Raw genomic sequence first — 18,367 nt, 5'->3', positions numbered from 1 at the left:
TGAAATGGACTTCATGAAAATTCAGCCTTGGCAAGAAGCACTGCCTTTTGGTTGAATCCTAACACCCTAAGAACAGCAAAGCATGGTGGTGGTAGCATCATGTTGCGGTGATGCTTTTTATCAGTAGGGACTGCGAAACAGACCACGAGTTGGCCTTGTGGTTAGCGTGTCTGCCTCTCGACCGAGATATCGCGAGTTCTACTCGTGGTCGGGTCGTACCAAAGACCATCACAAAAATGGTACCTACTACCATCTGGCAAGGCATGCTGCAATACAGATGTGAGTGGGGGAAGTCAAACTCTCACGGTTACCAGAGGACTAGCCCTCCGCTGTAACCCTGGCGAGAGGCCGAGGGCTATCGAAACGGAGATTGGTGCCGCACCCATATGCCTTAGAGTTGGTTAGTACTGGGACAGGAGACTGCCTGGGAAGACCAGATTCTGGCATGAGAGGGACTTTGACTTGACTGTGTGAAACTGGTTCGGGTTGAGAGCAAAATGGATGATGCGACATTTCAGGGCAGTCCCAAAAGAAACCGTTTCAGTCTGCAAGAGACTTGAAACCGTGGCGGAGATTCTTCTTCCAACAGGACAACAAACATAAACATCGACATTTTATTCTGGTATCCTTTTACCCTGTGCCTTTCCTCTTCTCAGGTGTTGTTTGCTGGTGCAGGACATGTACGGTATGTTCAGCGAGGTGGAGATGCAGTGTGCGTCTTCAGAAGAAGAACGAAAAGACTTGACAGAGCAGCTGCAGGGAAAAGTGTGCCTGCTGCAGGGACTGAAGGTGATCCAGCGCCTCACTCGTGAGAGGTGAACCTCCACCCAGGCATATGGGATTTTTATTTGATGTTTTGGATAAAAATAGTGCCTCAAGGTAGCGCATCAGGTTTATACACCTTGTGGCCAAAAGTATGTGGACACCTGACCATCACGCCCATATGCGGTTCTTCCTCAAACTGTTGCGACAGTGTTGGAAGCACAGAATTTTCTAGAAGGTATTTGTTTTTCGGAGCAATTTCCTTTCCCTGGCACTAAGAGGCTCAAACTTGTCCCGGCTTGATGACGCCCCTGTACAAAAAGCAAGCTCCATGAAGATATTACATTAGGTGACATTACATGGCATGTAGCAGACACTCTTATCCAGAGTGAACAACAGCGAGTGCAGAAGTCAGATGCACAAAGTGCTGAACTTGTAGACAAGAAAGTTCGAGTGCCAGCTGAACAAGTAACGACAATACCGAGTGTAATATTCTGTTGAAGTACCAAAACTCAGCAAACAGCCAAGCAAACAAACCAACCATACAAGGTAGAACTATTACCGAGAGAGAACTCAAACGGCGAACCCCAGACGAGACGGTACACGGCCTGGGTTGGTCTAGACCGATGGGCAGGGAGGCAGGGGAGAAGTGTGTCTTCAGTCTGCGCTTTGAAGGTGGTCAGGGAGTCGGCAGTTCTGACCTCAATGGGAACGTCATTCCACCAACGGGGAGCCAGAACAGACAGCAGTCTTGAGTGGGCTGGGCAGGAGCAGAGAGGAGGAGGGGCCAGGCGAACCAGGAGTAGTGGAGCGTAGGGATCTGGCTGGTGTGTTCAGGTTGGAGTGGAAAAAAACTCCTGACCTCGACCTTACTGAACACCTTTGGGATGAACTGAACTGGAGCGTCCTCGCCCAACATCAGTGCCTGACCTCACTCACGCTCTTGGAGCTGAAGGAACGCAAATCCCCACAGCCACACCCCAAATTCTAGTGGAAAGCGTTCCCAGAAGAATGGAGCAAAGGGGGAATAAATCTGGAATGACCTGTTCAACAAGCACACGAACGGTATGCTTAGGTGTCAACAAACTTTTGGCCAGACGGTGTAATTAGGGGTATTTCTATTTATTCTGAACCAGAATGTCTCCTGTTGAGCAAAGCAGTCATGAGCAATCTGATGACGGTTGTCCAAGATTTAAAAAAAGGAATATACTGCATGATGTTGGTTAGGGTGCATCAGTTGCCCTCACTTTCATAAAATCTGATGCATTTTTGTCTGGGTGTTCCTTTTCACCAATAAAGACGTCCTGTAAAATTTTTTGACCATATTCGAAAGTCTAATGGTGGCACCATGAGGTTCTTTTTTTTTTTTTTTTTGCCAAAAAAACGCTTATTTTATGTTTCCGCGTAAGGTTTGAATCACAATGTTGGACTCCGTTTATTGATTTCTTGTGACCCAGAGATCATGTTAAAAACCTTTGCAAGGGATTGAGAAGCATTAATGTGATTCATAATACATTTGTATTGTTTAAAAGTAGTTGAACGATGATTCAATGAACAGCTAAAACTCAAACTGTGCTTGATAATATATTTAGAATATGTACTAAAAATGTGTATCTCAGATATTTGATATACTCTATAAGGTGCCATAATGTTTCATGAAAAGTGATCGAAATTTTGTCATAAAATAGCAGCTTTTCCATAACTTTGAGCTCTTGGTGCCACCATTAAACTTCTGAATTTTGTCAAAATATTTCACACAGTGTGTTTTCTTACGAAAAGGAACGTAAAAACAAAAATGCATCATGATCGGAGGAACTTTTCATTTTTAGGGGGCAACTGATGCACCCTAATGTTGGTGCACCCTCTGTTCTCAGAGAGATAAGATGTAAGGACTTCGGTCGTGGAGAAAAAAAAAAAAAAACTAAGGGTGGATAAGGCGCCATACCATAAATCCGGGGACCCGGGTTCGATTCCGACCCGAGGTCATTTCCCGATCCCTCCCCGTCTCTCTCTCCCGCTCATTTCCTGTCTCTACACTGTCCTATCCAATAAAGGTGAAAAAAGCCCCCAAAAAAATATCTAATAAAAAAAACCTAAGATTCTGGTACATGATTTTGGAGACGGATGTGATGAGGAATAACATCAGCCATTTGGATGAAACGTGGAAGATAAAGTCCTGTGCAAAAGTCTTAGGCACCCGATTTTTTTAATTTTTAAATTTTTTTCAACTAAACTTTGTTATAGATTTCTATTTTATGACTTCTACATTATGGAGTCAAAACATTACAGAAATATTTTAGAGTTCCAAACATCCCCCCCCAGCACAAAATTAAATATTACAGGAAAAAAAAAATTGAATCTGAGCAGCATATTCCATCAGAGAGCACTTTTCAGATGAAAAAAGAAACCATAATGAAGGCTACTGGGAAATTTTTGGTGCAGAATGAAGAAGTGAGGGTGACAAAGTGTCGAGGAGAACTGTGGCTGGTTCTGCAAGATGCTCAGTCAAACCTACAGCTCATTTCCACATAAAACTGCACCCACTGGAACTGAGACTTTTTTTTATTTTTTAAAAGCAAAGGGTCGTCTCACACCAAATATCGACTTTGTAGTATTGATTTTATTCTGGCTTACTGATTTACTGTTTCGAGTATTTGTTTAATGTTGAAACATATATTTTATTATTTTTAAGCCGTTTTTGGTCCGCAGCATTTCTTTTACACGGTGCTGTACGTGTGAAACATGGTGGCGTGAGCATGTTCGATGGCTTCTGTTGAAACTGGCTCACCAGATGATGTGTCAGCATGATATGGAGCAGGGGTCGGCAACCCTAGGCACGCGTGCCACAACTGGCACGCCGAGGAATTTCCAGTGGCACACTGACGATGATGCGCAAACCCAATTATTCAACACGTTAAAAATGTTCAAACGTCATCTTGAACTGTCATTGGCTGTTGCATGGCGAGCCTGCTCTTTTAGCATGACTACACAACAATATAGCGCCCCCCTCCCAGTGTTGCCAGATACTGCTGATGTTTTCCAGCCCAAAATATGTTCAAAACCCGCTAAAATGCACTTAAAACCGCCCAATCTGGCAACACTGTCTTCCCCCCATATTTCTCACGAGATGGGCTCACTTGATGCAGCAGTTGCGCTAAGATGGCAAAGAAGCCGACAGTTCGGGCTTTCCTCTCCTCATGGACCAAAGAATATAGGGTCGTTTCTCAGAGGGACCGTGCTGTGTGCACGTTGTGTTTTGAAAGCGTTGTGTGTTGAACATCCAGTGTTTAAACGTCATTTCGAGGCAAAGCACGAAAAGACTTTCAAAGATCAGGCAGATAAGGACGAATCAATCTCACGCGCAGTGTGCGGGTATGGGAAGCAAGCCCACACTTTAACAGTCTTTGCCTCAGCTAAAAACAATGCCACTGAAGCTAGCTATATAATTTCTCACTGCCTTGCTAAACATGGAAAGCCATTCACAGACGGCGAATACATTAAGGAGGCCTTTCTCTCCGGCTCGGATAGTCTTTTTGAGGGGCTGCCAAATAAAGAGACAATAAAATCAAGAATAAAAGACATGCCCGTATCAGCCAGAACTGTTGAGCGACGAATTGGTGAAATGGCAGAAAACGTAAGGGTGCAGCAAACAACTGGCATAAAAGATGCAGCGGTATTTAGCATTGCGCTTGACGAAAGCGTAGATGTGAATGACGTGGCACGTTTGGCAGTGATGGCAAGATATCGTGATGTGACTGTGAGAGAGGAGCTCTGCTGTTTAAAGCCAATGAATCCTGCTGGGCATCTTTACCCGAAAAGTTCAACTGTCTTTGCAATATCGCACTGGCTTTATTGTCAGTGTTCGGATCAACATATCTGTGTGAACAGATATTCTCGCACATGAAGAATGTACTTTGCCCTTCCCGAAGTCGTCTGACAACGGGCCATTCGGAAGCATGCGTCCAACTCGGTGACCAATTACCATCCCCACATCTCGGAGCTAAGTAAGGGGAAGCAGGGCCAGGGATCACATTGACTGATAGGCAAAACATTTATTTTGTAGCAAGGCTACTTCAAATTTGCAGTTTATTGTTAAGCCACTTTATGTAGGCTACTTGTCAGTGTTCTCTGACACTCATTATTTAATTTTTTCTGTAGTTTTATTATTCATCAGTTCCATTTCCATTAGGCTGCTACGTCTTTATTGTGAATAACTTGGGCCTGTTACCTACTGAAAGATTTTGGATGTTATTTTGTGAATTTGTATAAGCTGCTTGCAATGTTGTTATCCAATGTGTGTGTGTGTGGGGGGGGGGTCTTAAACCTTGTGTGTGAGGTTAATGGCATAAAACAAGTGCAATGGTGTTTTACATTTGCTCAATGCATTAAATATCCATATCCGTCTAAAACGTGTGGTGTCTAATTACACATACAACCCTGATTCCAAAAAAGTTGAGACAAAGTACAAATTGTAAATAAAAACAGAATGCAATAATTTAGAAATCTCAAAAACTGATATTGTATTCACAATAGAACATAGACAACATATCAAATGTCGAAAGTGAGACATTTTGAAATTTCATGCCAAATATTGGCTCATTTGAAATTTCATGACAGCAACACATCTCAAAAAAGTTGGGACAGGGGCAATAAGAGGCTGGAAAAGTTAAAGGTACAAAAAAGGAACAGCTGGAGGACCAAATTGCAACTCATTAGGTCAATTGGCAATAGGTCATTAACATGACTGGGTATAAAAAGAGCATCTTGGAGTGGCAGCGGCTCTCAGAAGTAAAGATGGGAAGAGGATCACCAATCCCCCTAATTCTGTGCCGACAAATAGTGGAGCAATATCAGAAAGGAGTTTGACAGTGTAAAATTGCAAAGAGTTTGAACATATCATCATCTACAGTGCATAATATCATCAAAAGATTCAGAGAATCTGGAAGAATCTCTGCGCGTAAGGGTCAAGGCCGGAAAACCATACTGGGTGCCCGTGATCTTCGGGCCCTTAGACGGCACTGCATCACATACAGGCATGCTTCTGTATTGGAAATCACAAAATGGGCTCAGGAATATTTCCAGAGAACATTATCTGTGAACACAATTCACCGTGCCATCCGCTGTTGCCAGCTAAAACTCTATAGTTCAAAGAAGAAGCCGTATCTAAACATGATCCAGAAGCGCAGACGTCTTCTCTGGGCCAAGGCTCATTTAAAATGGACTGTGGCAAAGTGGAAAACTGTTCTGTGGTCAGACGAATCAAAATTTGAAGTTCTTTATGGAAATCAGGGACGCCGTGTCATTCGGACTAAAGAGGAGAAGGACGACCCAAGTTGTTATCGGCGCTCAGTTCAGAAGCCTGCATCTCTGATGGTATGGGGTTGCATTAGTGCGTGTGGCATGGGCAGCTTACACATCTGGAAAGACACCATCAATGCTGAAAGGTATATCCATGTTCTAGAGCAACATATGCTCCCATCCAGACGACGTCTCTTTCAGGGAAGACCTTGCATTTTCCAACATGACAATGCCAAACCACATACTGCATCAATTACAGCATCATGGCTGCGTAGAAGAAGGGTCCGGGTACTGAACTGGCCAGCCTGCAGTCCAGATCTTTCACCCATAGAAAACATTTGGCGCATCATAAAACGGAAGATACGACAAAAAAGACCCAAGACACTTGAGCAACTAGAATCCTACATTAGACAAGAATGGGTTAACATTCCTATCCCTATACTTGAGCAACTTGTCTCCTCAGTCCCCAGACGTTTACAGACTGTTGTAAAGAGAAAAGGGGATGTCTCACAGTGGGAAACATGGCCTTGTCCCAACTTTTTTGAGATGTGTTGTTGTCATGAAATTTAAAATCACCTAATTTTTCTCTTTAAATGATACATTTTCTCAGTTTAAACATTTGATATGTCATCTATGTTCTATTCTGAATAAAATATGGAATTTTGAAACTTCCACATCATTGCATTCCATTTTTATTTACAATTTGTACTTTGTCCCAACTTTTTTGGAATCGGGGTTGTAGTTAACAACACCTATTTGAATGGCACACTAACTAACAAGAAAATTTCTAATTGGCACTACATGGCAAAAAGGTTGCCGACCCCTGATATGGAGGAAAGTGTGCAGAAATTTGCAATCCAAATCACAGATTTCATCTCAATCCCTCTCATCGGTCAGAAGGTTTTGATTAATTTTCGATACTGGAGTAACCGATCACACTGGGGCTTTTTTCTTGGGAACACTGCGAGCGGTCTTATTAATTTGAAGAGAAGAACAAGATGCTTGTGAGCGAACAAGTCTTTTCTCACCGAAGTCGTAACTAATGCTGTAAAGGAAAAATTGCAAGTCGTCACGGCGTTATTGTCCACCTCAGGGACGTTTGACGTGCGAAATGAGAACACAACACGTGGACGCCTCGATGAAAGCGTGTCTTTTGTTTGCCCAGGCTGATGTTCGTGATGACTTTAAGGTTGTTGATTACCATCTCAAAACAGTGATTTAACAGTTACTGATTAAACCAAGCGCTGTGTCTGGATATGAACTGAGCGAAAACCAGTCCTGCTTTAAACTCTTTTAAAAAAAAAAAAAAAGTCGAGAAGGGAAACTTTCCACCGTTGACCGTGTGAAGCAGCCATGTTGATTTATTCGATGTCACTCCGTAACCAGGAAAGGAACTGGTAGTTGAGAAGTCGTCAGTGGTTTTGGGGTGTAGCAGTAACTGCGCTGTTATCACATCACCCTGTCACTGATCGTCTCCTTCCATCAGCACATCCCGAAGTTGTTTATTCCTCACATAGCAGATATTTAACTTCTAACTTATGGTCGGGCCTGTCACATGACTCCCACAGGTTCGTAACCTGGTAAAGGTTTGACAAAACGAGAGAAGAGCGGGGGAGGCAAAAAAAAAATCTCCTCTTTCACGTTTACGTCTCCTTATCTGTGAGGAAGTTGACGATCTGACTTTTGAGTCCCGTTCCAGTCATCCCTTTTGTCCTCGTGTTAATCTCAGCTCTGTAAGCGCTGCGTCAGGCCGGACTGGAAGAAGCAGTCAGGCAGGTCAAGTATGAGCTAGCTTTGGATTAAGGAGGCTGTGGAACTGGTTCTGAACAATACATCAGTGCTTTGCTGGAACAGATACTCTCTCACACACACACACACACACACACACACATATGGCTCACAGCAGTCTCAGGGACTCCAGGACCCCCAGCTGCATGCAGTAAACTGCCGTCATGTACGACAGGAACGCAGGAACCCTGCATTTCTATAGTACATGGCCTCATAACTCCTTTTTTTTATTGGAGCTGTCGTGTTCGCCTGTACTTATCATCTTACAAGTCATCTAAGACCCATGCTTGTGTTCTGTATCTATGAGTTACACATGTTTGTGACTGAAAACACCCAATTTTGCGTTTCTGTTTCTTTGGGCGGAAAAGCAAAACGTCAGCGAGGTAAAGGAAATGATCTGAGGAGTTATTGGAATAAGTTTAATGAGAAGGATGTCTTGAGGAGATTCGTGTCTGTTCAAGGGTGAAGGAGAAACAACACGAGCCTCTGCTTGCAAGTTTAACGGATCCCACACTTGCTGCCTGTTTTCATCTGTGTGATTTGGCTGACTGTCAAACTAAACAAGATGAATAAAAAAAAAACCCACCACGCTAATGAAACACGTTCATATATCGGATTTCTGAGGTGATTTGGAGGGGTTTAAAAAGAGAGGTTTCGTTTCGAATCCAGTCGCAGAATCCTTTTCCTTGAAACACGCTTTGAAAAAGCTCCCAGTCCGCACTCCAGTTGTCAATTATCATGGATGCAAACGGCGCGCCTTTTGGCGGATGCCGCCTTTTTCACAGCTGTTTGGGGGACTTGTGCGAATCGTGCAGATCCGATGGGTTTTTTTTTTTTGGGGGGAGGCGTTGGAGTGTCTGATTATAATTTCATCAAAGTAAATTCTGTATTAAAATTACTAAATAAGCAAATGCCGTTACAGTCCATGAAACATAGGAAGTATAAGTATGAGAAGAAAACAGTAAATCAGAAAGCTGCGCACGTAAAGCCAGTTGGCTGCGCGCCATTATCTGCTGCTGGCTGCACTTCACTGCACGCGCAAGGATTTCCATCAGTCCAACGTAAGTTACGTAATTGGCTTTACGTGCGCAGCTTTCTGATTTACTGTTTTCTTCTCATACTTATACTTCCTATGTTTCATGGACTGTAACGGCATTTGCTTATTGAGTAATTTTAATACAGAATTTACTTTGATGAAATTATAATCAGACACGCCAACGCCCCCCCCCCCCCCCCCAAAAAAAAAAAAAAAAAAAACCTCATCGGATCTGCACGATTCGCACAAGTCCCCCAGACAGCCGTGAAAAAGGCGGCATCCGCCAAAAGGCGCGCCGTTTGCATCCATGATTATTTGCTTGAATCTTCTCTGAAGGGTTTGGAATATTTCACCTTTATTATAGATAATAAACAAAGTGAGTCTCTGTTTCTCTCTCTCTCTATCTTTCTTTCCAGATGTGCTCAACTTTTCAGTTTGACTGACAGTTTGTGGCCTCCTGTGGTTCCTCTACGAGTTCCTGGAGAAGGTTCATGCGATCAGACCGTAGGTATATCCTAATTTATTCTCTCCACATTGACTGGCTATGAGAAATCGCGCGCTCTGATTGGCTACCCTACTACTAGGCGGTGTTGTCGTCGAGTCCGAGTCCAGTCTCGGGTCCCCAGTGTTCAAGTCCAAGTCATGAAACAAAATTTTGAGTCGAGTCTGAGAACAAGACTCCGACCGCACCATGTGACGGTGTCTGTTTCAGCGCCATGAACATGAGTTTGTTTCTGAACATGGCGTACGAACGAGTTAATGTGCTTCTGTTTATCAGGGAGTGCGCAGTATTCTGTCAGAGATGGTTGGGAGACGGATGGAAGTGCAGAAGGTGTGTTTATTAATACAAGAAAACAATCCAGAACGGCAGGCAAAATCGTGAAACAGGCTATCGTAGACTCGGCAGAATCAAAGACAAGAAACAGGAAATCAGGCTCGGTAACGTGTCAGCAACACAACTCAATACTTCGCAAAGTGTGTTTTCAGTTTTTATATCGACGCACTGATTGCGCCTTAATCCTGTGCAGGCGCGAGTTGTTTACGGCGTGCTCGCCAGAGTCCGCTTGGTGCCCGAGAGTCTATCTGATGCACGTGCCAAGGCACGCAGGTGTGACACTTTTGCACGAAATTAGCACAAAAATGAATGTACATATAAATATCTTGTACCGAATTATTATGGCATGTTAGAAAAAAATCAAGAAAAAATCCGAGTCCTCGTCTCCAATTTACAAGTCCGAATGCAGTTCATGCACGAGTCCGAGTCATCAGTGCTCAAGTCCTTAAAATTAGGGCACGAGTCAGGCTCAGGTCCGAGTCCTGGACTCGAGTATTACAGGCCTGCTACTAGACTTTCAGCTAATATTCCGTGAGTCGAGAAAAACAAAATGGCAGCACGTGTTACTGGACCAACTGAAGACGAAATAAAAATTCCACTCGAAAACAAAACCCCAAAAAATAAAAAGCAACAAAATATGGAATGGAAGTATGTGATGCTGAGAAAGTCTCTGTTTTATTTTTCAAGAATTATTATTATCGTATTTTTCACAAATTGCTGCTGTCACTTCGCTGGTTTGTTTACATCCTTTATCTTTAAGCATTAAAACTTGTTGATTTTTTTTTTAGACTGGTTCAAAAGCTCAAAGAAGTTTGAAAATTACAGAACTGAAATGTCCAAGGAAGAATTAAATAAATGTCGAACGCTATTCTCAACCTCGGCACGACAGCAAGAACTTAAACAGTAGTCTGGCTAACGCGACTTCAAAGCTCTGCGAGCATTTGGTCTGGCAAAGCTATTAAGCCCAACCGTTTCCCAGAGCCCGTGGTTGACCCGCCTCCCTGAAATGCCTCAGTTTGCTACTGGTCGAAGCCAGAAAAAGCTGTGACAAAGCTTAAACCAATCACATCACTCTTTCCTCTGACGTATGTGACGTGACGGGGCTAACTGGTAGATTAAACTCTTCCCGAAGCCGGTCGGGAGCAAGGCGAAAACGTCCTTCCTTTCAATAAACACCTCCAGGGCTGCTCTTTGCTCCGTTTTCAATGAGAACTTGCTCCATGTTCGTAATGTTTCTAGTGAATGAAGCGCTTCCGGCATAGATTCTGTAAACAATCTATGGCTTCCGGTCGCAGTTCTACTATGTCACTGCCTTGAACACGCCTCTACCCAGGGCCGTTGGAGATGCTCAAAGTTGATTGGCTCCCGATTTTTCGGGAGCATGGAAGAGTTGTAGATAGCTTGCTTGGCCAGACTAAGCTCGCAACAGGCCCTCGTGTTGCATTACGCTTAGGATGGGCGGGCCCAGGCTACTTAAACAGTACTCGAGTCAATTCGTGCAGCTGTCGATAGGTTTTTAAGAAGTTCGCGGAAGCGGAAATGATTTTGTCGGACGTTTTGTATTAAGAGTTTATTTATCGATTTTGCAAAAAAAAAAGAAAATGCTGTTTCTCAAAATCCAGTGAATGTGGACAGAATAAAACGGTTATTCCACTCAATCTCGTCGTACGCGAGCTGATCAGTTCATGTCCGACTCGATTTCTTGGAATAATCCTGAAAAAAAAATCCTGAACCAATATTATAGCACAGATTTCTCGATTGTGATTGGTCAGAACGTTCTGGCGGTAGCGCGCTCACAATCGGACGTTCGTGTTTCTGTCGGTACAGCAGGATACCAAGACCTAAGAGGAAGCGGTTTTTCAAAAGCGGCTGTTCTGGAACTGAGAGAGTTTTGTGTATGGAGGTGTTTGTTTAATGTTAATGGAAGGAGTCTCCAGTGTCAGAGGTAAAAAATAAAGGAAGGTTTTTCAGCTTTGCAGTTTCTCAGGAGCTTCGAGGGCATGGCATTATGGAAAAGCAATCAATGAATAGGCGGTGTGACGTCGCCAGATGTGAAGCGGAGTTTCCTTTCTGGCCAATCAGAATCAAGAATTCATGAGACTGCATGAATCGCACATTTCACTTGATTTCATCGACTGTTTTCTCTTTGTCGAATTGATAAATTGTGATGTTCCTTGTAGGTTAAAGTTAAAGGAGCAGCACCGAGTTTCTGTTACAGATTATCAGGACAGCGGGACTGCGTGTTCCCGAAATCCGAGTCACCGCTGTACCGTGCTCCTTTAATTCAGACGCTCAGAGCAATCCTGCAGGTTTCTTTCACATCACTTCAAATTCATTTTAAATCATTTGTTTCTTTATTTGAGCCAGCAATCAGTTTTATGAATAATGTGCTTCAAATGTAATTCTTCTTTCCGTCTCTTCCAGGACGATCCTGCGAGTCGGCGGTGCAGCTTCAAGGGCACTTTGGTTTATAAGAGAGAACAGGTCGATTTAATCCCCAACTGGTTCTGCTATTCTTTCTTGAGTTATTTATTATTTTATTGATTTTTGTTCTTATGACCATGCGTCCTTGGCTGCCTGAACAGGGAAAAGTATGCTTAAATAATGCCAAAAAACAAAGTCAGCGGGGTTTTTTTTCCTTTTTTTTTTTTTCGCAGTTTCTTCGAACGCAGCTGCTCTGATTTTACACTGAACACAATCTCCAGTCGAAGGCGTGAGGAGAAACTTGGCCAAACGTTTAGTGTTTCAAAGTTCAGTTTCTAAGGTCTTTGTAATCTGGAAAGATCTGAGGAACTTTGTCCCTTTTTAAGATCCGTTTTTGTGTAACTAGCAAGCGCTGTGCAGTTATCTAAAAAACAGAAAAAAGGAAGAGACGACGTCTCAAGCTATCTTTAGTGAAATAGGCCAAATACATTAATAATGAAATCTTATTTCAAGAAATATATAAATAAACCAATAGACGAATAAACAAATGCGAGTTTTTCTAGGCTTTTTTGGCATTTAACAGTCATTTTTTATTATTATTATCCACAGCTATTATCAAAGTACAGTATATTTAACCCTCTGGGGTCTGAGGGTATTTTCTGGCACTCTAATGATTTTGGTATGCTCTGATTTTGTTGTCAGTTTGAACAAATCCTAAGCAGTATTTTCAAAGTCATATGACTTTTTTGTATTCAGCACAAGTTCAGTTACAATAATTTCTCTGTAGTCTGTATGTCATGATTATACTTTTAAAAAAAAACATATAAATTAAGATGTTGTAAAAAGCAGTTTTAGAACTGTGTTGGAATGTGTGAAAAAACATGACCTTGCCCGTTGTGACGAGCCATTTTGGTCACTTGAGGTGATTCTGTTCAGTCTTAGGAATGGATCGAGCACAAAAACTTAAATCTGCTCCATTGATTTGGACAATTAACTGGCCATCAAAGACTTTGTCCTGTTGTTTTGGGATAAAGGGTTGGTGAGACGGGTATTCAATGAGAAAAGTAAAAATTTCCATTCCATTCAGTGAGAAGAGTGAAAACCCCTCCCACTACCAGCTCTTAATCCCATTAGGTCAAGTCCCAACGGGCAAGGTCATGTTTTTTCACACATTCCAACACAGTTCTAAAACTGCTTTTTACAACACCTTCATTTACACTACCGTTCAAAAGTTTGGGGTCACTTTGAAATGTCCTTATTTTTGAAAGAAAAGCACTGTTCTTTTCAACGAAGATCACTTTAAACTAATCAGAAATCCACTCTATACATTGCTAATGTGGTAAATGACTATTCTAGCTGCAAATGTCTGGTTTTTGGTGCAATATCTCCATAGGTGTATAGAGGCCCATTTCCAGCAACTCTCACTCCAGTGTTCTAATGGTACAATGTGTTTGCTCATTGCCTCAGAAGGCTAATGGATGATTAGAAAACCCTTGTACAATCATGTTAGCACAGCTGAAAACAGTTGAGCTCTTTAGAGAAGCTATAAAACTGACCTTCCTTTGAGCAGATTGAGTTTCTGGAGCATCACATTTGTGGGGTCGATTAAATGCTCAAAATGGCCAGAAAAATGTCTTGACTATATTTTCTATTCATTTTACAACTTATGGTGGGAAATAAAAGTGTGACTTTTCATGGAAAACACTAAATTGTCTGGGTGACCCCAAACTTTTGAACGGTAGTGTATTTGGTATTTGACTCGATTCAGTGTCTTGAAATGAACTCTTGTACTATTTTACTCAGTTTAAAGCCACAATCAACTCTGTTACGCAGTTACTCTAATTTTGCTCCAACTCCAAATTTTATTCTCTAAACTCAAAATCAAGCAAAATGAACTATTTTGAGGAAAATACTTTTAACTCTGGAAAATTTGCTCAGTCATGTTTCCCGTGTCTGCACTGCAGCGCACGCATATCAACCGATCTGCTCATAATAAATAGAAGAAATATTTACACTTACTCGAGTTGATCTTTGTCTGGATCGAGTCGAAGTTAAAAAAAAAAAGGCACCGATCATCATCAGTGTCGCAGTTCTCAAGATTGCGTTGAATCGCCGTCCTGAATCATGAATTGAATCGCCGTCCTGAATCATCCGAAGCGCATAAAACCCGCGTGCCATCTCGCAACAAGTTTTCCCTCCAAATAGCCTAAACTATGGCTGACAGATTTTATCCTGTTTACGGTGGGCGTTCCTGCCGCGAAAGAGAAATCAATCGAAACCGAAAGAGTGGAAGTGATTATCCTGCCGTTACCATGTGAACAGTCTTTTATGAACGCGTAAGTGGCCACTCAGCACTCCGACTCCGGTGCGACTGAGGAAGTTTTACGTTTCATCTAATTTAGGTAATTTAAAAACCAGAATATTGTTTGGCAGTGGGCACAGAGGAAAGTGTAAAGTTTCTGTCAATATGTTTATCATGGTTGGATGATGAAAAACTCGCAAAGATATATTTATCGAAATACATAACCTGCTCGTTCAAATCCTGTCGAGCTTCATCAGAGAATCTCTCGACCCCAAAGGGTTAAGAAAAGAACGAAAACAGACGATTCCCTGTTTATGGGTAACAGCATTTAACAATTATTCCATGAAATCGAGTCGTACGTGAGCTGATAGCCGATGAGTCGTGTAGCACCGAGTTGGCAAGAAGCCATGTGCGACGAGATTGAGTGGAATAACTGTTTTATTCGATGCACATTCACTGGATTTTGAGAAACAGCATTTTTATTTGTGTTTTTTACAAATTCGATAAATAAAAACTTTATACAAAACGTCCGAGAAAATCATTTCCACTCAGAATGTAAACAAACCGGCGAAATGACAGGAGCAATTTGTGAAAAATGCGATAATTCTTGAAAAAAAAAAAAAGGTACATTCTTACTGTCAAATACTTTCATTCCATATTTTGTTGCTTTTTTTTGGGGGGGGGTTTTGTTTTCGAGTCGAGTTTTTATTTCGTCCTCGGTTGGTTCAGCAACACGCTCCGCCATGTTTTTTTTTTTTCTCTCCTTACGGTATATGAGCTGATCGCAGAGTAGTGGAGTAGCCAATCAGAGCGCGCGATTGCTCATATCCAGTGAATGTGGAGAGAATAATTTCTGATAACCAGTGCTGAGTTCAGGTTTAAAGTGATTATTTTGAGCGACAGTGTGTCTTGCTTCCTGCCCTGACCTTCGTCCTGTCACTGGTTTGTTATCTTAGTGTGAGCACCTGTACTGTGTTTCAGCTTGTGATCTTTCTCGATCTTCCAAATCCTGTTTTCTTTGTACTTGCTGGTTTTAGCCTTTGCCTCTGTGTTATCTGTGTACGAAACCTGCCTCTGTGTTCTGAACTTTGCTATGGATCCTGATTAAATTATTGAGTCACACACTGGGGACAAAAAAACACCAGCAACTTTAGGCGTGAAAGAAGTCTCGGTACACAGAGACTGGCATGAGCCAACATCTTTTATCTGTGCCGAGACGAAAAAGATACTTGAGCCTTTGGGTTATCGTGGCACACATGACGCCTGACTTGTACGTTTATTGGTACTGTTATTGTCAATATGCATCATGCCTTTTTTAATGGTTTATCATGTGTCTGTTGAATGCAGAATAAAGAAGAGAAGGACCTCTTGCTGTTTGTGACAGACTGCAGTCTGCAGGACGAGCAGAGCTCAGGAAGCCTGAGCAGAACCCTGCCTGTATACGTGAGCTCCATGTTCCTGCTCCAGACGTCAGTTCGTCACGCCATCGCCGCGCTGTCACCCCAGTTCAAGCCGAGGCTGATATTCAGAGACGCTGTAATAGAGCAGGGTGAGCCGTGAAAATGATCGACGACGTGATGAAACAGAAGTTGATTATTTTCCAATAACAGCATGTGTTTTATTCCTCTTACGCGACAGCAAATTCGTCGGCATGTAACGATATCTCGCGCAACGATGAATCATGATCCAAATTTATGACTCTTCAAATGGATGAAATATAAAAAATGAATTATTATTATTATTATTATTTATTATTATTGTTATGATTATCAGGCTGTGTAGTCTGTTATTTTTTCCCCGAGTGGCAATTGCATTGTTTAGACGTTAGAGGGTGTAATAACATACGGTGACCTCCAGGGAATGCATGTGACTTCACTGTGGGCGGAAGTAATGCAGCTCCAATGCTGTGAAAACACACACAAAAAAAAAAAACCCAGATCCAAAATGTGAAAGAGCTGTTGTGTGATTGTACAAATAGATTTAACAAGAAATCGGAGCTGTTTTTATAGACTGCGGAAAGATGATGAAAAGAGAAGCAGGACAAATGTTCAAAAAGTTTCTGAACTTTTTTTTTTTTTCCATTTTGAATAAAGGGAATATTTCAGCTAATATACCATTTAAGTTGTTCCACGAAATCGACTCGTCCATGAGCTGAGAGCCGACGAGGCGCGTAGCACCGAGGTTGAGTGGAATAACTGTTTTATTCTATCCACATTCACTGGATTTTGAGACACGGAGTATTTTTATTTTTTGCGAATTCGATAAATAAAAACTTGATACAAAACTTAGAATGTAAACAAACCGGCAAAACGACAGGAGCAATTTGTGAAAAATGCGATAATAATAATTCTTGAAAAAATTTAAAAAAGATACGTTCCCATTATCAAACACTTTTCATTCCGTATTTGTATTTTTTGCAGTTTTGTTTTCAAGTAGAGTTTTTATTTCGTCCTCAGTTGGATCAGCAACACGCTCTGCCATTTTGTTTTTCTCTACTCACAGTACATGAGCTGATATCCTTGTAGTAGAGTAGCCAATCAGAGCACGCGATTGCTCATATCCAGTGAATGTGGACAGAATAATTTATTTTACTTCAGCCTTGACAAATGTGGGAAAAGAATTATTGTTGGTAATTAAGAAAATGAAACAAAAGTTGTTGCTGTTGTTTTTTTTTTTTTTTTAATTTAACAAAAGGAATATTTAAGTTGATAAAGAAGAGGAAAATATAGTAAATGTTGCATTTTATTTGGTAAAAAAAAATTTCATTTAATTTTTATTTACTTTTTTTTTTTTTTTCAAAAATATTGTGGGAGGGAAAAATCAAATCGCAAACCCAATATTGAGTCGAATCGAATCAAACCGAATCGTGAATTGAATTGGGTGAATTTATTTGTATTGAATCAGTCACTGAGGACCGAAATCTTGATCATGTGAACCCTGTCTAGGTAAGATAATTATCTCGGGACAGTCTGTGATTCAGCTGGACTCAGAACCTCGGAATATTTCTTCACCTCGGGCTGTTCTGCTGGACCAGCTGAGCCCCGAGAGCCCGCCCTGCTCCCTTTGCACCGTTACAGGTTGGTATGTTCTCAAATCTCACATTCTGACCATTCTCAGCAGGTTTCTTCATTGGTTCTGTCTTGACTCGTGTTCCTGCATGATGGTTTTTCTTGTTCTTTCTTCACGTCCTTCTTCAGGATCTGTCTGGTTTGTCGTGCTGCACTTGGTAAAACTGTGTGTGACATTTTTTTAAAGACAAAGATCAACATTTTTCATCTTTTTCAAAAAGAAAGTTCATTTCTTGAGTCACGGTAAATTAAACATGAAGGCAGATTTTGTTTTTCGACCACTTTGTTAGCCAGATGTCAGGCTGACTCACCCACACAGGCCAAACTGCTGCTGCTTTTTTTTTTTTAAAACATCTGTATTTTCGACAAACTGTCTCAGCTTGTGTGTAATACCAAAAGCGTGAGAAGAATTTTTTTTGTCAGAAGACATCTGCATGACTTGAAAGTTGACTTTTTTTTCTTTCCTTCCCCAAAATCAGCAGTGTTTTATTCTTCTTGTATCATAGCGTTCTTCTTTTATCCGTTTACACTTAGATGAAACGAGTCAGTTCCTGTTATCCTGTCCGTAATTTTCTCGATCTTGACGTGAATCGGGCATGTTGCCGAGGAAGCTGAAGACTTTCCCTGACTGCGAGCGAGTGCCGAGTTTGTCGCACGCTCCACCCTGGGAAAGAGCGGTTACCGTAGAAACGATAACTTATTACCTGAGCGGATTAATGTGAATAAAAATTTGCGTCAGAGCTGCTGTTGGAAAAACGTGAGTCTGAACGATTGAGAATTCAGTAGCGCTGTGGTTTAAATAAAAAAATAAATCTGAAAAACACAGATTTCTGGTTGGTCTGTTTATTCACATG

General features: G+C 41.7%; 1 protein-coding gene across 7 annotated transcripts in view; it reads left to right on the top strand.

Moving 5' to 3' along the window:
* The window catches only part of spidr (scaffold protein involved in DNA repair), a 72,750-nt gene that overhangs the window by 44,777 nt on the left and 9,606 nt on the right, over nucleotides 1-18,367 (top strand). For 5 of the 7 annotated variants that reach the window (XM_060921016.1, XM_060921015.1, XM_060921020.1 and 2 more), the window contains 6 exons: nucleotides 657-815; nucleotides 9,301-9,388; nucleotides 11,900-12,028; nucleotides 12,144-12,203; nucleotides 15,793-15,994; nucleotides 17,391-17,522. In XM_060921016.1, the coding sequence (XP_060776999.1) occupies nucleotides 657-815; nucleotides 9,301-9,388; nucleotides 11,900-12,028; nucleotides 12,144-12,203; nucleotides 15,793-15,994; nucleotides 17,391-17,522 (770 nt within the window). The remainder of the gene's footprint in view (nucleotides 1-656; nucleotides 816-9,300; nucleotides 9,389-11,899; nucleotides 12,029-12,143; nucleotides 12,204-15,792; nucleotides 15,995-17,390; nucleotides 17,523-18,367) is intronic. The other 2 variants (XM_060921017.1, XM_060921019.1) reach the window with 2 other exon arrangements.

Source organism: Neoarius graeffei, chromosome 5, assembly GCF_027579695.1.
Source record: "Neoarius graeffei isolate fNeoGra1 chromosome 5, fNeoGra1.pri, whole genome shotgun sequence".
NCBI lineage: Eukaryota > Metazoa > Chordata > Actinopteri > Siluriformes > Ariidae > Neoarius > Neoarius graeffei.
This window is presented reverse-complemented; position numbering and strand designations above follow the sequence as displayed.